Below are 21,337 nucleotides of genomic sequence, written 5' to 3'. Positions count from 1 at the left end.
TTTTGAGGTGCAAGTTCGCTCCATCCTAGCATATGGTTGTGAAGTGTGGGGACCCGACGTATTAGCGGAAATGCTGGACGGCGGCCCACCACCGCGGCGGCGTGACAGCAATAACCTGGCGCACGGACCGTTTGAAGCATGCCTGAAAGACGAGGCCGTCAAATTACAAGTGCAGTACATGAGGATGACAGTGGGTACGAAGCGACCATCGCATCGCCTGCTGTTTGCTGAATTAGCACAACTACCACTCCATTTCTTTTTCGCCAAGCTTTGCATTGGATTCTACAACAGGATTGCCGTGCAGAAGGATAGCCTAGCTCACGATGCACTAATTGATGAAGTACAAGACGCGTTAGCACACCCAGAGGGAGATGGGTGGTGTGCACGGCTTTTCCGTTTTATCTCAGCGCATGGCGTAGACGTATGGCAAGGCCGTATGCACATGATCAGGCCGGAAAGGGAGGAGAGCCGAGCAGGTAGCCCGCTGCCTGAAGGGCAAATAGTATCCGCCTTTCGAGAGAGTCTAATGAAGGCGTGGAAGCACGAGCGGCTGCAGTCTGAGCCAAGCACTTTCCCATCAGACAACAAGCAACCAGGCGTGCAGATGAGCAAGTACAAGCATTGGATGGGGCTGTGTGCGGAAGGAGCGGCACCACTGACCATGCAAGGGCACAGTAGAGCATTTATACCAGTTGCGCACCACAAGGCCTTGATGAGGTTCCGCCTATGCTGCTGGCCGCTTACTGCCAACCGCGCCTATGGACGACCTAGGGAGGAGAGGATTTGCCCGCTATGTGTTGCAAATGAAGTCGAAGATGAGAATCATGTGCTCATGCGGTGTACGGCCTACGACCAGTTGCGTTTGGGTAGCGAGATCGATTTTACAGGCGGAATGCAGGCCGTCATGCAGAATGCGGACCCAGCCAGGTTAGCCGCGTTACTAGATTCCATTTGGGAGCACAGGAGCATAAGCACCCCCATTCGGGGACCAAACTAGCTGCATATATAAGTGTTGCAGGCGTTATAAGGGCCCCCCGGCCCGGGCCTAGGTTTCTACAAGGACAGGAATGCACGTCGTGCTCACCACCTTGTAACCACACACAACAACACAACAGTAGTCCGTTCAGTCCGGAGTCCGTTCAGTAGTCCGTCCGTTCAGTATGAGAGCGGCTTATGTCGCGGCTTGCACAGTGCTTGATCCAAGAATGCAGCTTTTGTCCGCATTTCGCGGTCCACGATAACCAACCCGCAAACTTTCGTACAATGGGCACTCCTGAAACACACGTACTCTCCTTCGCGTCATCACAGCATCTACAGCAGCGTCCATCTCAAGAGCGACCCTGGGGTTGGTTCACCTCGAGGTCCCAAACACCAAGGCGGAAGCGCATCAGCAGCCCGGGCAGCATGACAGTATCCATCCTGTTGGCTCTCCCCCACCGTAAGGGAAGCCCATAAGCATAGCGCATTATTGGTAGGCCTTGGATCCACGAGTATCGCTAGTGTAATTACGCGGTGACGGGTTACCCATACAGTCCGACCGTCGACCAGGCCTCGTCAAGCCTCTCAGTGAAGCAACCTATGGCGCTATGGTGTCAGGCCCGGATGTTGTCATTGCCCCGCCGACGTCTAGGAGTTGTTGTGGAACCCAGGGTTTCGCCTCTAGACTGGCTTCGTGACCCTGCGGGTCACTCTTGGTCGTATTGTCGTGCTTTGTGGACGAGCATGCTGCTCTCATATAGGCGCGGCGCTGGCCTGCACCAGCGCCTCGCGCCTGACCCTATAGCTTACTACTTAGCCGCCCGGCGCCCCGCGGGCGTCGGCAGTGCACGGCTAGAGCAAGTGGGGGCTGATGGAGGACACCACCGCCGCTCGAGCATCTTGGATTGCGCCCATTACAGCATACCCTGGGTACGGTTTGCTGGTCAGCCGGACCTAGCCTACACGTTGGCCTGCAGCTGGCGAGGTAGTAGGGATGGGCCCCTGGCGGCCCAGAGCAGCCGCGACGCACGGGAGCACGGGGATGCCGGGGAGTCCCAAGTGCTTTTGGCTGCAGCTGCCTTTCTTGGCCCGGCACGCAGTGCTGTTTGGATCTTCTTGGATGGCCCCCAACCCGGCACCTGGCACAAAAGGGCAAGCTTTCCTCTGTTAATGACGAGTGTGTACTCTGTTGTACCTGTTTCCTTTACTAGCCATGGCCGATTGGGCCTTCCTGGGTGACCCAAACGCACTAGCACAGCAGTACGAGGCCTCAATTGTGCCACGTCTGCGGGACTCGGGATTGGTCTGGACTAAGAACTGTGGTGTGCACTTGGGTCCGCAGTGCAAGAACCCAGTGGCCAGGCGCATTCTGTTGGAGGAGGTGGGCCTAGCAGAGTACTACTTTGTAGAGAAGATGCTGCCGGACCCACAGATCCATGTCCAGGCCACTGAACCTGGCTATCGTGGAGTCCTCATCATGGAGTCCAAGAACGACAACACCAAGCGCAGCGAGTGCTTCCTGCACCGGGCCAAGGGCATCATCCCGGGACCGTGCAAGTGCAGCCGGGTGCAGTGCAAGCGGTAGTGTGCTACTGCATTTTGTAACGGTATCAGAGGAAAGCTTGCCCTTTTGTGCCAGGTGCCGGGTTGGGGGCCATCCAAGAAGATCCAAACAGCACTGCGTGCCCGGCCAAGAAAGGCAAAAGCACTTGGGACTCCCCGGCATCCCCGTGGCCACGATAACCAGATCCGCAGGCGGGCGCGTCAATGAGCAAATTCACGTGGTGGCGCAAGGACATGAGACTGTGGCGCTCACGGCTGCGGAGGCCGCGGTGGCCGCGGTAAGACGGGGCGAGGACCTGGCAACGGCCAAAGCCTAACCTCCTGACCCCTGGCGCCGCCCACTTCATTATCGCCTATAAAGATAGCCATGAGCTCTAGAAACGAAGAGGGGGCAAGGCTTCAAGCGCGACTGCGCGTGCGCATCGGCGATGCAGCCGATTGCCTCACGGTGGAGGAGCTGAGTCTGAAGAGTGCTCTCGCATCTTTGCGACCCTGACCGCGACCGAGCGTCACCCATAACCCGCAGCGCCCCTGACCTTCGTCGATCCTTTTTTTCTCTCCACTGATCCCTCGTGGTCGACGTGAAATCAGCAACGCCCCTCTGAGGGCAGCCCCTTTCCGGGCGATGGACCAAACGCAGCGGCAGATGATGCGCGAAGCTTTGTTTGGCGTAGGGTTTAAGGAGGCCCAGATCAGCAGCTTTGCCGACGCTACGCTTGACAAGCTCTGCGCTGCCAACTTCCACGCGTCGGGGCGCCTTCAGTCAGCCACCCGCGAGGACCTCAAGGACGCTGGCCTGGCGCCCGGGGACGTGGGCTTCATTATGGGCAAGGTGCAAGGTACGCGGGGGAGTTTTCGTCGCATGGTCAGCGTGGACTTTTTGCTACGGACGGCGACCGCCTGCCAGAGTGTCTCTTGAGCCTCGCTGGGCGCTTGAGGACCTGTCCTTGACTGGGCCCCTGACCCTTCCGAGCGCTGAAGTCTGGGAATCTGCGGTCGCGATAACTTCGCGCAGACCCGCACGTCGCACCGTTGGGCCTACGGTTGCTTCCTTTATGTATGTAGCAGATGGGGGGTTACGCAGGCCGCGGGAAGCCGCGAGTTCTTGCACCGTTCTCGCCTGACCCCAGTCGCGATCGCGGCTGTCCTTGAGTCACCTTGACATTGTTATGGCGCGCATCTTTCTTGGTTGATGCCCTGGGTCGACAAGCCCCTGGAGCTCGAAACGCACACCCCACCTCCGCCGCGTGTCAGCACTCCTCGCGCCCAACCCGCACTGCACCCCACACACCAGACCGCAACAAGCACGTACAGCGGCATGCAATCTTAACCTGCATGTGCCCCCCGGCCGTGTCCACGTCGTGCAGGCGCGGCGGCTGGCCTGGGCGTGGCGAGCGTGGCAGGGGCCGGTGAGTTAGGGTTTGTTCTTGCTTGGCCTGGGGACAAGAAATACTGGGCCGAAAACGGCCCAGCCGGGGCCGAGCCCCCCGCTGGAGCGGAAGCCCCCGGGGGGCCGGCGCACCCCCACCCGCAACTTAATGCGTTTGGTGTGGTGGGTTGGTCAGGAGAAAGGAACTCCACGGGTGGACATAGCCGCCCGGGTATAGCCCCAAGTCACCGGCTCACCAGTCAATGTCGGAGTCGACTGGTACAGTCCGCACGGAGAATGCAGTTGCATAGAGTAGGAGGCGGCCTATGCCTAGCATATGATAGCGGGGCGCGAAACTGTGTCTGTTTAAGCGTTCCCAAACCAGAACGCTGAGCGCTCCTATGTATTCCGAATTGCGTGCAGGAGGTGCTTCGCTCACGTCGCCCATCCCGCGTAAGTCCACCAGCGCCTCGTGGTGGTGGCCCCCCTCGTGGCTCAGACCCGCGGCACCTCTGGGGTCCGGAGGGCAAGGAGCAGGCGACGAGGGCTGTCAGCAGCAACCGCAGCAGCCATCGCCACAGCCGCATGAGCATGACAACACCTCATCAGTCACAGCGCCCACCAGCGTGCCAGTCAGTGCTGCAGGCTCGCATTCAGGATCCGAGCAGGACACGCGGGCCACCGCCACATCAAGCAGCTGGCCCAGCTCCTCATCTCCCCCATGCCAGCCGCTGTCCAGCTGTCGTCAACGCCGCTCACACCCTGCTGCTCGCCAACAGGCATCGGCATGACAGGGCTCGTCACAGCAGGCGCGTTCCTGATGCTGTTCAAGGCCGTGGTCCAGGCGGTGTGCAGCATCGAGGCGGAGCCGGGGTGCCCGGCGTGGGTGACTAGCAGCGCAGCGCTGGGCGACGCGCCGCTGTCGAAGGTCCTGCTGTACGGCGGCGTGTGGGCATACATGGGCGCGCACCAGCTGGCGGCGCTCGCAGCCGAGCGCATGCAGCTGCAGGCGGGGGTCTATTACGTGGGCAGCGTGCTGCCGGGGTGGGTGCGGTTCGTGCCGGCGTGGGTGCGGCACTTCACGGCGTGGGCCGCGGTGCAGGGCCTAGCATTCACGGCCGCCCTTGTGATGCACGGGGCGTCGGTGCTCGTGCACAGCCTGGTCCTGGACCTGGCCGTGCGCCTGGGCATGTGGCTGCGTTTCCGCTGATGGGGGGCCACCCCACGTGGCTGATGGGCCCACTACGGTATGTCTTCCTGCTGTGCGTTCCATGCGCGGCGCTGTGTAGATAGGGCATCAAAGCTGCAGCGCAACATGCATGGACCCCAATAGTAGTGGCAGTAGCAATTGGTAAGCTAGCGCGGTGGCAGGACGCTGCAGGCACCGCAGCTGGCACGTATTCAACGGCCGGTTCGCAGGCGCGGTACTTCACGTAATGCACGGATCCTTTGATGAGAGCGCTGTATATCGTACACGTCATCGTAGGTAATGCATAGAACGCCACGTTTTGATTGGGGTCGGGGGCAGGGAAGGACTGCGCCCGAGTAGTGCAGTACTGCTGGGTCCCGGTGAACACTGCGCAGGGTCGGCGCCGTCCATAGTATGCACGGGGTGTGCGAACTGGGGAGTGGAGTGGAGAGCTGACATCACTGGGGGACAAGCGCCTGGCAACCATAGGGGCCCCCACTCGCTTTGCAGGCGCATGTTAGGGACTGAGAGGCTGTGGGGGCTGATGCGGGGTGCCTGTGTACCATATTACGTGTGACCGCGCCCCTGCATTGGGTGGCGCGAGGCTGTGTCTTTGCTCACGGCCGCAGCACTAGGTATTAAGAAGACGTAACGTGTGCGGAACAGAACACCAAGCCTTACCGTGTGTGTGTGTGTGTGTGTGTGTGTGTGTGTGTGTGTGCGCGCGCGAACTGCTGTCGTTTTGAGGGCCTACGGGACGAGGCACGTTTGTTTCTCGGATGCGACATTGCTCCGACGGCAGCTGTTGTTTTGACGGCGCTCGGATGCGACCTGGCTGCCGTGCAAGCGAGCAGAGTCTCGGTGAAGCCACTCGGGCCTAGTTGCCCTCACGCCCAAGGACCCACTGCATGGTGCACTGTCAGGCGCCTGAGAGTGACTAAGCCCAGCGGGGGACGTAGCGCCTCGTCATCGGCTTTTGCTTACTGTGTCGGGTTTTGCGTTCGTGTATGCGAATAATTTGTTAACAGGCACCCACGGCCTGACGCCGGGGTGAGTCCCAATCATTGCAGATGTGTACTTTGCTTTCCCCTATCCAACTATGTTTGTGTTACGCGGAGGTGCACTTTGGAAGCTGAGTGTCATGTCACCAGCAGATGACGCGCCTACCTGACAGAATTCGCTAGCAAGTGTATTCTGCCTTCGCCTATTGGTGCATGTTTGGGTCGTGTGGCGGTGAGGTAGAAGTGTCATCGGCCATGACCTGCAAGACGGCGCTGACACCGGCGGATGGAGGCAGCTTTAAGCGCTCCGGCAAGAAGCAAAGACCTGTCTTGCTTCTTGCTTTTTCATACAGCTTCTACTTTGCAAGACCGTGCTCTTCCATCATTCTCTTATCTCCAAGTAAACTATCGGCGCAGAGCGCAACGGGCAACCCATCAGGGTATCTTTAACACGCCTGCCGTCAAGCTATTCTGCTCTTCTGTTTTCCTGCACCGTGACTCCAATCGAGGACTGTCATCACGCGTCACAGCAAGAAGACTTGTGCGTAGGCACACCGTAGGTGCATCAGCACGCGCCAGAGCCTGACAGCACTGTGCCACTTCACACGCCTTGCCGGTGCTGGATTGGGAACTTGCCGGTGCTCACTTGTGTGCTGGCGCAGCCCATGTTCTCTTTCGGCGCGCAGCCCGCGTGCGTGTTGGACTATTCAAATTGAGCCGCGCTCAGCCATACAACCTGATGAGTAGCCCAGCTACTGATGACCCAGCTTGCCACAGGCGCGAGGCATCTATGCCTTCCTCTTGCGGCTGTTAGAGGTGCTGAATGTTGCGGGGAACGTGGTCTAGTGGTGCATGCCAGTAAGTGCTGGTAGATGGCTGGGCTTGGGCTGGGTTGTGCTCCATGTTCGGTGTACGACCGTTTGGGTGTGGTGCGGTGCTGCCAGCCTGCCACATTCACCGCCTGGAATTCATTGCATCCGTAATGCCTGACTGGCTTTCAGCATGGCGTGGGTTGCCACGGCCTCTGCAACTGGATAGTGGGCCAACTGGGTGCTGGCCCGGCAAGCATGCGCGTCACCAACCTCCAGAGCCCTCCAGAGCCCTTCAGAGGCCCGTGCAAATCCCTCCAGAGGCTGAGCGGCTCTGAAACAGCTGTGTCAGGAATGCCAGACCACCCTAAATGCAGCAGGAAGCCGCTTTCTAGCTCTGGCTGCCTGCGAAGCAGCTGCAGGAGGACCTGAGCCCCGACGCCCACCGTAAATTCAGGAAGGCTGTGAAAGAAATACTCAACACTGGGCAGGCACACACGGCAGCATGGCGACAGGTCAGAATATTGCAGTGCTTGGCTGCTGCTGTGCGGGGCCCAAGCAACGGGTGTGCAGCTGCATCTATCTGGATCGGCTCGACTGTTACACGAACCAGCGGGTTGCCGCCTCGCAGTCGCTGATCCTTCCAGCTAGGATCCGCATCACTACGTCAGCCGACGGGGCCTTAAACTTTGGGCTTCTACCTGCGCCAGGTGATCCTCATGTCTCTGGCTGTCGCCAACCTGACCGACACCCCCACCACCGCAAACACAGCATTCAAGGCAGGCGTGGACATGCTGCTCCTACTACCCCGACAATGTTAGCTATTCTAGCACGTACAGACTGTTGCACTGCAGAACGGATACACCACCGAACAGTACATGCTCGAGTGCCGAGCAGACTCCTGACAACCAGTGGGCAGTACTGCAGCTACCCTTCCCATCTCCTAGTTTGATAACCTTCCGCATTGGCGACAGTGGACTTACCAAGACGCTGGAATTCGCAGACCCATACCCTATTGACCGCCAGCTCTACCCGCACTTCAAGATGCGCGCGGGGACGTGGCAGCAGGGCGCGACCAATCAGTACAGTGTGCGCTGGGGCCCGAACTTCACGCGTATGAAGGAATCAAGTGTCCTTCATTTTGGCCATCAACTTCAGGGACGATATCGCAAATTACATGTCACTAAACTCACTATGAACGAGCAGCAACCTCGACCTGCTCCGCCGCTGCAATGGTCGATTAATGCGCGACGCCTCGCCACAGCCGCCGCGCTATCAATAAGAGTGGCTGGCGTATCATCCTTATGATACAACAAGCATGTTGGCATACGCGGAAGTGCCAAAGGCGCGACGATACAGAGGAACGGCTGGCTTTCTGCCACTGCCCCGCCGGAACGACAGCCGTAGCCTGTTTGCATTGAGTACCCTGTCGCAGGATGCAACACATGTATTTCATGCATGTCGACGTCAATTGTTATGGGTACAATTGACAGAGGCTCTGCAACGCGAACAAACGCCATGACAGCAATTTGGATCGCGCCCGGGCGCCGCGTACGCTTCGCTGCCAAACCACAGACAGTTGCTGTCTGTGTCAATTGCATAACCATACGTAAGGCCGGCGTCTCCTATAATACCCTTTGCCCTTGAACAAAGACACCTTGACGATGCACCGACGCGCACGCACCACGAGAGAGCCCGCAGTGTACCTAGTTATTGGACAGGAGCTATGTTACAATCGTTTGTTTAAGGGCAGGCGCCTGGAAGGCCACGTAGGCGGCCGGAACTTCGGCGTCAGCGCGGTCAATTTTACCTTCTGGCTGCGCCCAGGAGCTGCCGCTTACCATGTCGACCGGGGATCAACTCACATGATTACAGGTATCCGTTCCTGAGAGTACCTGCTGGTGATTAGTGCTGGCGGTCGCAGCAGACTGGTGTGTGTCAGCTGAGCTGCCCGCCTGGGCTCGGGAGTCGATACGCCCAGTATGCGCGCACCCGTGCTCGGCCCTACCCCTGCAGCCGCACGGAGATTGGTAGGCACGATCTCCTGGCGCTATGGTGTCCGCCCCCCGGATGCGACCGCCTGCCTCTCCTCTTCCTCGCACGCCCTGCACATTCCCATGTGCTATGCTGTCCGCCCCCCGGGTGCGCCCGCCTGCCTCTCCTCCTCACCCTCGCACGCCCAACACCCTGAGTTTGTTCGCGCTGCCCCCTATTGCGTAGCAGGGCCGTCACCACCGAGCCCATTTGGGTGGGCCCAGCCACCATGGGCGATGTGGCGCCGGCACAGCAGCGCGTAGGAGGGGCGGGCCCTTCGCTCATCCTGCAGGGCGGGGACTTTGCCATGTGTCTTCGCCCGGTGTGTTGGCGCTGCTGCTGGTTGTGGCTGATGCCCACAATGCACCATGTGGAAGCAACAGTCGTGGGCGGAGATGCCAAGGAGCCGCTGCGCTGTGGCTTGGGGACACGACAGGTCATGAGATGCCGCAGGGATTGTATAAAGAGTCCCCAAAGTCGAACCTCTGTCGGTGTATTTAAACACCACAATCAACCACTAGGTGCTGCTCGTCACGGCGTGGACAAGGGGGGCGCCGCCGCGGGTGGGTGGGGACGCCGGGTGCCGATCTGAGGGGCGAGGGACTAGAGGGACACGTGGAGACCTCCCCACGGTGCCGCGGGGTGTTGTACGCTTGGAATGCCCACAGCGTCACCAGTACCGCCACAAGCAGCAGTATTGTACATCTCTGTTAAGGTCAACAACTATGGGGCTGTCCTAGGAGAGACCAGGCGGCTGAGGGGTGGGCAAGCATGCGGTGTGGGCGGGGAGGGGTGGGTGGTGCGTGTATGTGGCGTGGGTAGGCGGGAGGACTTGTGGAGGGTTCCACGAAGCTGCAGGCACATTCCTTGCACTGAAAAGGTTGTGCGTATGTGATATGCCGGTGGATGTTGTGTGAGCGGGGCGAAAACAGCAGTGCAGGGGCCTGGAGCTTGGGTTGGCCCCTCGGCCAGGCAACCGTCAACCGCCACATGCCGCTGACCTCTCCGGAGCTCCGATCAGCCAGCTGACAGTGCTGGCGGGTTGTGCGTATGTGATATGCCGGTGGATGTTGTGTGAGCGGGGCGAAAACAGCAGTGCAGGGGCCTGGAGCATGGGTTGGCCCCTCGGCAGGGCAACCGTCCACCGCCACATGCCGCTGACCTCTCCTGGGCTCCGATCAGCCAGCTGACAGTGCGGACGGGCTGTGCGTATGCGATACAGGGGTGTCTGTTTTGCGAGCGAGGCAAAAGGGTCTTGTGGTGGCCGGAGCATGAATGTAACCTGTGCGTTACAACCAACCAACCGACTCCTGCTCCCGCCACTCCAAGGCTCCGCTCATGCCTGTGACAAGACGAATGGGTTGTACACATGCAATATGTCGGTGGATTATTTGTGAGCGAGGCAGGAGGGGCGGTTTGGGGGTCAGAGCATGGGTTTGACCATCTGCCGTACAGGTGCAGGTTATTTCGTGCTCTGGTCGTTCAACTGCTCCGATCACGCCCCAACAAATGCATATAGGTGCTGCAATGTCATAGCCTTCTACAAGTCAAATCAGCTCGGCTGGGGACACGAGCATTGGCTCGGATCATGGGCCGGGGGGAATTGTACGGCAGTACAGGACACACGCGTGCAACCCATGATTCTTCGCCCCAAGAAAGCATCTTGGCCTGCAATTTGGCACACGTTATGCACGCATGGGCGGCAACATACTTATATTTAGGGAGGCCAGGAAGGCGGTCTGCAGCGAGTGGGCCCATGCAGCGGGGCCAGCGGCTGCTGTTGGGTGGGGATTGTGCGCGCCCGGCCGGATTTCGCGGGTTTAAGAACGGCGATGGCTTAATACATGTCTCCATAATGTACTGTGCGAGTTTGGAGCGAATAGGCGTGCGGATCATGAGGTCACACGGTCACCGGCATCAATTCGGAGCATGCTCCCCGGTGCACCGGTGAACTTCCTTAATCCTCGCGGCGAGGAGCCGGACGCGGAGACGCTGCAGAACTATAATGACATCGCCGTGCCTGGTCTGCAGAAGTCCCAAAAGGACTATTTCCTCGAGCAGGCCTCCAAGAAGAAGCAGGAAATGGAGGCGCTCGTTGCGGATGTCATGCGCAAGAAGGCGACCGCGCTGGAGGAGGCGCGCACCAGCGAGGCGGCCAAGCGCGCGCGTGCGGAGCTGGAGGAGAGCGCGGAGAAGCAGCGCCGTGTCACCGCTCAAACGCAGCTGCCGCCGGTGGACCTCTCCAGCCAGCCGCTGCTGTCGCTCAGCGACCCCCTGGGCGACCTGGGGCTGCTGCCGCCGCTGCCGTCGCCGGCGGACGGCGGTGATGAGGAGGGTCTGGGAGACGGCGATGAGCGCGTGGAGCTGCCGCCGCCGCCCGCGCTGGCGCTGCCCGCCCCTTTAGTGCAGGCACTGCAGCAGCCACCTCCGTGCGTGCCGCCTCCGCAGCCGCCTCCGTGCGCCTGGCGGCAGCACAGGTCGCGTGCGGCAGGTTGTGTCGCGCATCGATGCAGGGCTGGGGCTAGGCGCTGGCGGTTCAGGTCAGGGCGGGGAGGGCGGGGAGCTGCGTGTGGATTCTGAGCCGCCCGCTGGCGGCGCTGGCAGCAGCGCTGAGCCCATGAGCATGTCGCAGTAATGTGCTGGTTCTTTGTAACGGAATGCTGCCGCCGTGTTTCCGCCGAGTTCCCCTGCGCCCCGCCCGTGCGTGCACACCAGCGACTCTCATGCACTCCAGCGAATCCCGCCCGCGCTGGTGCCCAACTGTCAACCGTGTGAAACCGTGTGCGCTCAGAGGCAGCTCATGGCAACCAGGTCAGCCCCATGCGTCTCTCTGAGTTCACACGCAGCTCACACACGCAGCTTCCCAAACGGCACGCGCACGACTATGCACTCCCACTGACGCGGCGCGCCAACCGTCAGCCTCCGCCGTGCTCTACCGTGCCCTGCCGCGGCTTCCCACACGCGTGCGCGCTCAACTGCTCATTCCCACTCACGCGCCTGCCGACTAGCGCCAAGCGCCCGTGTGCGTCACTACATACGGTCAGGTAGCTTCCGAGCCGGGCAACTGTACAAGAGTACAACTACCTGCTCACACTCGCGCAACTGCCAAATCCCAAGTCAACTCCTGTACGGCTGAGGGGGGTGGGGGTGCCGTACACGAGTCAGTTGGGGGTTCGGCGGGGTGCAACGGTGGTGAATACAGGCTGGGTGGAGTGCGGGTGAGCCGGGCGGCTGCACTGCAGGCTGTGGGCAACAGTGAGAGCAGCAAGCGCTCGTATGAGGCCTTTGAGGACGCGGCGGAGGCCAAGCGCGATGCCAACCAGCATCAGCACAGGCAGCTCGCGAAGTGCGCTAACTTTAAGAGCCAGGCAGTGGAGGAGCCGGCGCTGCCTCCGTTGGGGTGTGAGGGCGATGAGGAGGAGGAGGAGAAGGAGGAGGAGCAGGCGGCTGGCGGGGCGGCTGAGGATGCGGCCGGGGGCTCGGGTCAGCAGGAGCAGCAGACCGGGGACAGGGTGCGCGCACTGGTGGCGCGCATCAACCAGAAGGGGCAGTCGGCGGCGGGCAGCCAGGACGACGATGAGCTGCCGCTACCCCAGATTTAGGGGGACACGATGACCGAGTAAATATGTAACGCACCCGCTTGCTTCCCAGTCGGGTTTCTCACGAGTTTTCCCGGAGTGTTCCCGGAGTTATCCCTGAGTTATCCCCGATGATTCCCAGCATTTTACAGCGGCTCCGTCTCGGCGGTCTATCCAACTAGGAGTTCGCAGTCGTTTGGGATCCCAAGTCGGAAGCGAACGGTGTGGGTCCGAGACCAAGTGGGAGGAGGGGGCTGGGTTCCCAGTCAGCCCAGTAGGAATCAATAGTCGGCCGAGGGGCCAATCGGGAGCCAAACGGAGTCAGGTCGGGGGCCCAAATCCGTCCTTTTCGGGGATTGTGGTGCTGGAACACCGTTGTGTATGGAGGTAGTGAGAACTACCGGGTTTGGAAGGCAAGGCCATGTAAATAGTCGGTGTCGCCGCCGGAGGCTCCACCCGACCCTACCATGCCCGACGCCAGCGCAGGTGCCAGCTTGTCGGGAGACTCGTGTACAGTTACAGAAACCCGATGTTGAGGACACACTCAGAACCCTCACTAACAGCACAGATTGCTGCACACAGCGCCAGAGCTGTGCCCCAGGCAGTTACGCCAGGTGTAACGCCCCAGAGTCGGACAGACAGACAGAGACTACCATCTGCATTCGCATTTACGCATTTCAAGAGACTCTGCCGGCACGTACCAGAAGTGCCCCGGACTCAGACGTCCCACGTTGTAAGCCCCAAACTTGGCACTACAGGGATCGAGTCGTGTGGGAATCATTAGTCGGCTGAGGGGCCAACCGGGAGGCTACGAGGGCACAGGTCGGGGGCCCAAATCCGTCCTTTTCCTTATCAAAATTTTAATCGAAGAAATTTCCTAGAAAAACTGACTGCGCCAGAACCGGTAAACTACCATTTTTCAGGGCGTGGGTTTGGCGGCAGGAGTGGAGGTCAGGGCCGCACGCGTCAGCAGCATTATGCGGCACCAGTGCACCAGTCACTCCTGTCAGGAGTTCACTGCCCATGCCTATGGACCCCTGGACCCCTGGGCCCCCAGAGGGCTGGTACACCCCGGTACACTCATAGTCTTTGCCCGGTGCACCGCATGCCCTCGGCGCGCCTTCGCCCTTGCACAGCCCCCGACTTGAATTAATTTCGGCTTTGTCTCAAACACACATGGGCAACACCCTGCCCCCTCCGCTGGCCACACGCGCGCACTCTGCCCGCGTGCCCGCAGGTGCCGCACCCCCGGCTACAGGGCCAGGCGCTGGTGTTGGACTTTGTGAGTGCAGAGGAGGAGGAGGCGCTGTTGGGCCTGTGCGACACGCCCCACCCCGCACAGCCGCCCTGGCTGCCGCCCGCCTGGCCCCGGCTCGACCAGGGGCTGCAGGGGGCCCAGGGGGCGGAGGCGTGGGGCGGCGCACACGCGCTGGCCACCGTGCAGCGGAGCAGGTGGGCGTGGGCGTGGGCGTGGGCATGGGCGTGGGCGCAGATGTGTGCTCGTTTGTCCGGAGCTCCGAATCCCCCAATCCGCGATTCGGCCATGTCCGCCGCACCAGGAGCTCACTGCAGTATCTCTGGCCTCCGGCCCGCTCAGGAACAAGCGCTGGGGCGTGCAGCCCGACTACCACCGCCGCGGTGTGGCGCCCGCCGCCCACCCGCTGCCGCCGCTGCCGCTGGCGAGGCGCATGCGGGCGGCGGTGGGTGGCCCGCTAAAGGTGGGGCGGGCGGGAATGGGGTGGGGCGGGTGGGGAGGCGTGGAAGGGTGAGGCGGGGAAGCCGTGAGAGGCAAGCGCGAGCAAGGCTTGGCAAAAGGGCCGTTGCGCCCGAGGCCTGAGGCCTGAGGCGCCCTCCCCCCGATTCCTTCTGGTACCGGGGTGTGCGCCGCACCTTCGTGAAGTCCACTGCCACAATGAGGTTCGAGCTCTCCAGCCCGTTCTTGCGCAGGTCCTCCTGAACCTGCTCCAGAGAGGCGTAGTGGTCGGCGATGGCCCTATGCATGTGTGAGGAGCATGTGTGGGATTTGCTTTGGTTCGGTGGGGTGTGGTGGCCGTGAGCGTCAGGGGTGTGTGGGACGGGTGCAGGGCAATAAGGTGTGGCGCAGGGGTGGAAAAGTGTGGCAGGGGCAGCCCGTGCCTGTGCCCGTGCCTGTGCCAGATCTGCCTTTACTCCTCCCATGACGCGATGAAAGCTGATAACACCGACCAACACGCACGCGCGCGCACGCCCAACGCTTCTGCTGGGCAGGAATTCCATGCCCGTGCACACAAATGGTCCGGCGCGACAAGCCCAACGTCGCCGCGGGCATATTCTTCGGGGCTCAGGCCATGCATTTCTGCGGCGTACCTGAACTTGAGCGTAGGGTCTGGAACTGCGCGAAACCCCCAACAGCCGGCGTGCCGGTCGGGATGGTGGGGTAACGAGCCTGCTCCGAGGACCTTCGACTCGACTTGCTAGAGCTTGTGCCCATTTCGAAAAGTCTGCTCGACGCGGCCCGCGGCGACGGGGACGGCTTTGGCGGAAGCTGGCCTTTGTTTCCGGTGTTGACTTGGCTGCGCGACTAGGCAACGATGAATACGGAGTTGGCTTACGCTATCACAAGCGGTAATGCAGTAATATGTTAGTCCGCGCAAGCACACGCGTTGAGCAGTTGGTGCAGAGGTGAAGCGAGGAAGCTGTCGCTTGAAGTAATTAACTTTCTAAGGTGTCAAATGAATAGAGTATCGAGGGGGACGCACGAAACAGGGCTTAGAAAGAGGCGCGTGCGGGGCTGCCTGCAGATGGTGCAACACCGCTTCTCGCAGCCTGCAGGGTCAGGCCCAAGCTCAAATTTTGCGTCGTCCGCTTACTGCACATACTTGGAAGACCTAATTTAGGATGTGAAGACTTCGCCACACGGGGCCGAGTTTGGGGTTCGCGGCAACGACATATGTCTAAGCGACCCGCCTCAGCAGCAGCCCTCCCCGCCGGCCAGCAGCGCCTTCGATTGGACTTCTTCAATGGCGAAAAGAAGAAGCAGGCGACCTCTGGGGGACCTGCAGGCGCAGCGAGGGGCCAGCCCTACCGCGGCGATGGCGGGAGCGCATACACTGCTTGCCCCGTGTGTGGTGTCAAGGTGCGGCAGCGTACTTCTCCCCAGACGCCTGGCCCTGGGGGGGGGAGGGGTCTAGAGACAGAGAAGCTCGAGCCATGATCAGCACGGTGAACGGATCTGTGACAGGGTCACACAGCACACTCGCCGGGAGTCCGCCCGCACCTGTCACTCTCTGCCCCCGTTCCAACACGTGCCTTCCTGCTGCGCCCTAGGTGCCCCTCTCCCTCATCAACCACCACCTGGACTCCCCGGGGCAGTGCGGCGGCCCGCTACCGGTTGACACGGGGGCTGCAAGGGCTGCGGCGGCTGTCAGAGCGGGGACGGCAGGGGCGGCGGCAGCAGGGGCAGCTGCAGCATCTGTGGCTGGGCCGGCAGCAGACATAGCGGCGGTATCAGCGTCCCGGGCAGCGGCAGCAGGGAAAGAGGCTGGAGCGCCGTCGGTTTGTCCAATCGGCATGGCTGTGGGGACAAAAAGCCGGTGCCTGGGCAGCAGCGCTGTGGGCCATTCCGCACCGCGGGAACGGCCTCGGCCAACGGAAGCTGAAGCGGCCGCAGCGGCTGCAGCGGCGGCACCGGCTGTAGCCGGCCCCGCACCGGCTACATTGGCAGCTGCAGATATTTGCAGTGTCTATCATTATGATTATGACAATGATGATAATGGTAGCAAGGGCACTGTGGAGCGCATAACAGAAATTGTCACCAGCCAAGAGGATGGCGATGTTATGCTGGTGGAGGAGGTGTCGGCGGAGGGAACGGCAGTAGCAGAAGCAGTGAGGGCGGCAGCAGCGCAAGCGGCAGCAGCGCAAGCGGCAGCAGCAACAGTGGCGGCGGCTCAGCCTGGCCGGCCCGGTGGGACCGAGCGCATGCCTGACGTGGACGGAGCGAGAAGGGCAACAACAGTACCGGCTGAAGCAGCAGAAGCAGCGCCACGGGCGTCGGCGCCAAGTGCCGCGCGTGCAGCCTGCGGTGGGCCTCAGGAGTCAAAGACAGGCGAGGAAATGCACGCGGCTGCTCGCGGCGCCGCTGGCGCGTGGCAGCCCGCGCCTCACCAGGCTCCCCCCAAGGACCAGGGCCAGGGCCAGGGTCCGGCGGCGGGCTCAGGTCGGAGGACTTCCCCACTTCCCCTGGCTCAGCCGCCCACACCTCCACAGCCCACGAACCAGCCGCCCGCGCCGCCACAGCCGCCCGTGCACGCTTTCTTTCAGGCGCGACGGCAACGGCCGTCCAGCGGCAGCCGCAACGGCAGCGGCGCTGGCGGTGGCGGCGGCGGTGCTGCTGGGGGTTTGGGACTGGGTGCAGACGAAAATGCCGAGCCCGGGAACGGAGTGGAGGAGGAGGAGGCGGGAGGGGTGGAGGCGGCAGGCGGGGCGCTGTGTGGCCGGCAGCGGGTGCCGCCGCCACTGCCCGCGGGTGACGCGCCGCCATTAATGCGTGTGGTGAGCAGGGCAAAAAATGGTAGTACCGGTTCTGGCGCGGTCAGTTTTTCTAGGAAATTTCTTCGATTAAAATTTTGATAAGGAAAAGGCAGCATTATGCGGCACCAGTGCACCAGTCACCTCCTGTCAGGAGTTCACTGCCCATGCCTATGGACCCCTGGACCCCTGGGCCCCCAGAGGGCTGGTACACCCCGGTACACTCATAGTCTTTGCCCGGTGCACCGCATGCCCTCGGCGCGCCTTCGCCCTTGCACAGCCCCCGACTTGAATTAATTTCGGCTTTGTCTCAAGCACACATGGGCAACACCCTGCCCCCTCCGCTGGCCACACGCGCGCACTCTGGCCCGCGTGCCCGCAGGTGCCGCACCCCCGGCTACAGGGCCAGGCGCTGGTGTTGGACTTTGTGAGTGCAGAGGAGGAGGAGGCGCTGTTGGGCCTGTGCGACACGCCCCACCCCGCACAGCCGCCCTGGCTGCCGCCCGCCTGGCCCCGGCTCGACCAGGGGCTGCAGGGGGCCCAGGGGGCGGAGGCGTGGGGCGGCGCACACGCGCTGGCCACCGTGCAGCGGAGCAGGTGGGCGTGGGCGTGGGCGTGGGCATGGGCGTGGGCGCAGATGTGTGCTCGTTTGTCCGGAGCTCCGAATCCCCCAATCCGCGATTCGGCCATGTCCGCCGCACCTGGAGCTCACTGCAGTATCTCTGGCCTCCGGCCCGCTCAGGAACAAGCGCTGGGGCGTGCAGCCCGACTACCACCGCCGCGGTGTGGCGCCCGCCGCCCACCCGCTGCCGCCGCTGCTGCTGGCGCTGGCGAGGCGCATGCGGGCGGCGGTGGGTGGCCCGCTAAAGGTGGGGCGGGCGGGAATGGGGTGGGGCGGGTGGGGAGGCGTGGAAGGGTGAGGCGGGGAAGCCGTGAGAGGCAAGCGCGAGCAAGGCTTGGCAAAAGGGCCGTTGCGCCCGAGGCCTGAGGCCTGAGGCGCCCTCCCCCCGCTTCCTTCTGGTACCGGGGTGTGCGCCGCGGCACAGGGGCACAGGTGCCGGCCTGAAGATTGTATGGATACGCAGTCAGCTTGTCCAGCTAGCCGTGTGGGTGCGCTGTCTTTTGCTGCCCGACATCCGCACTCGCAAGTGGACTCCTCCTCACCACATGTGCAGACGCACTCACGGCCTCACTTGCGTGTGAGGCTGCCTGTCCCACCTGTGCGCCCACCCACAGGACTTCTCGCCCAACGAGGCGAACGCCATTGACTACCGGCGGTCGCACGGCTCCTGGCTCAAGCCACACGCCGACGACAGGTGGGAGGGCGGCCGGCGCGGGGGCTGCAAGAACCAAACCCAAAGCCATGAAAGCCAAAGTGTGCTGGGCTGCACACTGGATTCGTACGTTCGCCGTAGGTCGTCTGGGTGAGCTCGGGCAGGGTAGTTGCAGCGAGACGGGCGCCAGCGGGCGCCAGCCGGACACCTTGTCGCTCGGGCGCGCCACGCACGGGTCCCAGCAAGCGCACCCAGCCCGCTGACTAGACATAATGCGAATACATAATACTCTCCTGAAGCATTGGAGGCCAGCACGGCACCAGCAACGCGGTTGCTGGTGCCGTGGTGCCGTGGTGCCGGAACCGCACACGGCACCAGCACCAGCAACACGGTCCGGCAGCGGACGTGAGCGGCGGAATGCAAGCAGTAGAGAGCAGGCCAGAGTAACATTGTCGGTGGGAACCCGCGCGAGCTCAAGTGACACAGAGAAGGCAGGGAAGGGCGCAGGAAGTTATGTAGGCCGGGACGAGAAGGGGCGCAGGATGTTCAAGGGCGAAGGCGAGGAATGGGGAGCAGGTAGGGCGCGGGCCACCGAGCGGCTCCCTCGCTACCCAACGACTGGGGGCGAGCGTTTGGATGACCGTTCCCATGACGCCAGAAGCAAGAATGAAGCAGTGCAGGGGGGGACCATTGTCCGGAAAGGGCAGCAGGCAAGGACAGGTGGGGGCACATTCAGTGCTAATCTCCTGCTGTCGCAAGGCAACACGCCATGCAACACATCACGGCACGCCACACGCCTTGACACAGGATCCTGAGTGGTGAGGTGATTGTGAACCTCAGTCTGGCAGGGGACTGCGTCATGACACTGGCTCGACTGGCGCCGCAGTCGGGGTCAGGAGGCGGAGGCGGTGGAGGAGGCGTAGCAGGAGCAGCAGGAGGAGGCGGTGCTGACGAATTCCGGATCCGGCTGCCACGTCGGAGCCTGCAGGTGGGTGGGAAGGAAGGGGCAGGACGCGTGTGAACGGCCGTGTACGGTCATGGCGCAACCCCACCCCGCCCCGTACTCCCACTGGACCCGCCCCTTGTTCGCCACGCAAAGGCCCCCAACCATTCAGACCTGCGCCCCTTATCCCCTTCTCCGGCTTCTGGGTCTCGGTTCATGTGGAATTGGTGCCGACTGCCCGCCCGCTCCTCCAGCCTCCTCCAACCTCCATCCCCCTCCCCATGTGTAACGGCACGCCTGCTGTATCACTGTGCCTAGTACGATTTCACGTCCCAATCAATCATCAATGTAAACCCCTCCAACCCTTCTCCCCCCGCCCCCAGATTATGTCCAAGGCCGCACGCTACAGCTACAGCCACGGCATCTGGCCCGCCGACCTGCTGGACGAGCGCCGCGTGTCCATAACCTTCCGCCATTCCAAGCCGCGGCCCTGTGCAAAGTAGTTCAGTAGTATCAGAAGCAGCAGCACCAGCAACAGGCGCAGCAGTGGCAGCAGCAGCAGCAGTGGGAGTAGCAGCAGGCGCAGCAGCAGCAGGCGCAGCAGCGGTAGCAGCAGCAGAAGCAGCAGGAGCACCAGCAGCACCAGCAGGCGCAGGCCGGTGTCGCAGGCGCAAAGAAATGCGTTAAGGGTGCACGCTCAATAGGCTCGCCTGACCGTTGATCGCTTACCGAGTTACCGTACCGTTTACCGCTGACGGTTTGAGTACACAGCGGTCCCGCCACCACACGTGGACAGGCAGTGCCGCCGGCTCCATCGACACCATGCAGGCACGACTCGGACCTGAGGCTGCGGTGATACAGGGATGAAGTACGTAGGCCACTCGCAGCCGTGGACCACCATCCTCCTCCAGCGCTCGCGCCGTCCGTAACCGCCACAGGGGCGGGTTGGGAGCGTCGGCAACTGCTGGGACGGCCTCAGGCTGTGTGTAGCAGCAGCAGCCGGGGGAGGAGGAGGAGCAGCCGGGGGAGGAGGAGGAGGAGCAGCGTGAGATGGAGGTAGATGAGTCAGGTGGGAGTGAAGTAGTCGCCTTTGAATATTTGATTTGGGTTTGAGTGCCTTCGCACGTCCATGGACAATTGACTTTCGCGAGGTTGCCCGAAAAGCAAGCCATGGCTTTGCGCAGTATGACTAGTATAAGGCAGCCACCTCCTTGTTGATTTGGGTCACAGGCAGTAGGGACTGAGAGGGCAGCGGTAGAGAAGGCATGAAATGAATTGGCGTGCGTTGAACATGAGGTCTGAATGACGCACACGACACGGACGTGGTGGTGGGGTGGACTAATATGGACTTTGCACCCCACCCAACCGGCCACGTCCGGATTTGCGGGGATGCCAAAGGCCCCCAACATAGAGGCGTGTGCTTAGTAGGCGCCCGCGTCAAGGTGGCTGGGTTGATAACGACCCGGGAGGGGAGGGCTCAGCCCTTTTCCTGCCTCCCTAAGGCAGCCACCTCCTTGTTGATCTGGGTTGAGATTTGGGTGCACTTGTACAGTTGTACGCACCTGCTTGGGATGAACTGACAAGTCTGAGGCTGGTGGTTTGGCAGCTCTCTTGGGTGCCTTGGCGTCATGACGGATTGCAAGTACGTGCCGTAGACAACCGGTAAGCGTGCCGCAGCTTGCTGGAAGTTGCTGTGCAGTGTGGTGATGGCTCGGACAACCAAACGGCAGACAACGCAAATGTGGCCGAAGCCACAGCGGGTCCACAAGTTATGCGACTTGACACTACTTACGGCAAGGGGGCTGTAGTATCGGATTGAAGGTGCTATTGATAGCCGTGGAGGAAGGGGAGGAGGAGGAGGAGGAGGAAAGGGGGGGGGAGAGCCAAAAAGGTGTTCTCGGACAGGGGTTCTTGGGACTCGACTGAGTCCTATGTCGGACGTGTCGGAGTAGGGAAACACTCAAAGCCGAGCGGGCGCATGTTACCGCTAGAAACGTTGCATGCGTATAAAAGTTTACTTTCTAGTTCACACTGCATGGACACTCCCAGTCAGAGTGCAGCACTGGGGCCTGGAGCGACACGTCGATGAAACG

The 21,337-nt window shown here is 61.9% G+C and overlaps 5 protein-coding genes across 6 annotated transcripts; 4 read left to right on the top strand and 1 right to left on the bottom strand.

Annotated features, from left to right (window-relative positions):
* The first annotated feature begins 1,489 nt into the window (after positions 1–1,489).
* CHLRE_09g399600v5 (uncharacterized protein) lies at positions 1,490–2,865 on the top strand. Its single transcript, XM_043065941.1, has one exon. It carries the CDS (start codon positions 2,192–2,194, stop codon positions 2,561–2,563), a length of 372 nt encoding a protein of 123 aa, XP_042920832.1. The 5' UTR covers positions 1,490–2,191; the 3' UTR covers positions 2,564–2,865.
* Positions 2,866–2,929: 64 nt separating this feature from the next.
* CHLRE_09g399650v5 (uncharacterized protein) lies at positions 2,930–6,563 on the top strand. 2 transcript variants are annotated; one of them, XM_001695041.2, is made up of 4 exons: positions 2,930–3,380; positions 3,909–3,950; positions 4,334–4,363; positions 4,690–6,563. In XM_001695041.2, the coding sequence occupies exons 1-4, from the start codon at positions 3,167–3,169 to the stop codon at positions 5,118–5,120; spliced, it is 717 nt and encodes a 238-aa protein (XP_001695093.2). In that variant the 5' UTR covers positions 2,930–3,166; the 3' UTR covers positions 5,121–6,563. The 2 variants fall into 2 exon arrangements, with proteins under 2 accessions (XP_001695093.2, XP_042920831.1); XM_043065944.1 differs by having other exon boundaries at positions 4,334–6,563.
* Positions 6,564–10,489: 3,926 nt separating this feature from the next.
* Positions 10,490–12,960, top strand: CHLRE_09g399916v5 (uncharacterized protein). The gene is made up of 2 exons (XM_043065962.1): positions 10,490–11,483; positions 12,146–12,960. The coding sequence occupies exons 1-2, from the start codon at positions 10,873–10,875 to the stop codon at positions 12,543–12,545; spliced, it is 1,011 nt and encodes a 336-aa protein (XP_042920830.1). The 5' UTR covers positions 10,490–10,872; the 3' UTR covers positions 12,546–12,960.
* Positions 12,961–13,025: 65 nt separating this feature from the next.
* Positions 13,026–15,209, bottom strand: CHLRE_09g399915v5 (uncharacterized protein). Its single transcript, XM_043065961.1, has 3 exons — positions 14,868–15,209; positions 14,412–14,514; positions 13,026–14,233 (listed from the first exon to the last, which is right to left on the bottom strand). The coding sequence occupies exons 1-3, from the start codon at positions 14,989–14,991 to the stop codon at positions 14,146–14,148; spliced, it is 315 nt and encodes a 104-aa protein (XP_042920829.1). The 5' UTR covers positions 14,992–15,209; the 3' UTR covers positions 13,026–14,145.
* A 130-nt stretch (positions 15,210–15,339) lies between these two features.
* CHLRE_09g399914v5 (uncharacterized protein) lies at positions 15,340–21,265 on the top strand. The gene is made up of 7 exons (XM_043065960.1): positions 15,340–15,636; positions 15,828–17,051; positions 17,410–17,624; positions 17,770–17,896; positions 18,264–18,343; positions 19,109–19,289; positions 19,628–21,265. Exons 1-7 carry the CDS (start codon positions 15,451–15,453, stop codon positions 19,745–19,747), a joined length of 2,133 nt encoding a protein of 710 aa, XP_042920828.1. The 5' UTR covers positions 15,340–15,450; the 3' UTR covers positions 19,748–21,265.
* Positions 21,266–21,337: the final 72 nt, after the last annotated feature.

This window comes from Chlamydomonas reinhardtii, chromosome 9 (genome assembly GCF_000002595.2).
Source record: "Chlamydomonas reinhardtii strain CC-503 cw92 mt+ chromosome 9, whole genome shotgun sequence".
Classification (NCBI taxonomy): Eukaryota; Viridiplantae; Chlorophyta; class Chlorophyceae; order Chlamydomonadales; family Chlamydomonadaceae; genus Chlamydomonas; species Chlamydomonas reinhardtii.
This window is presented reverse-complemented; position numbering and strand designations above follow the sequence as displayed.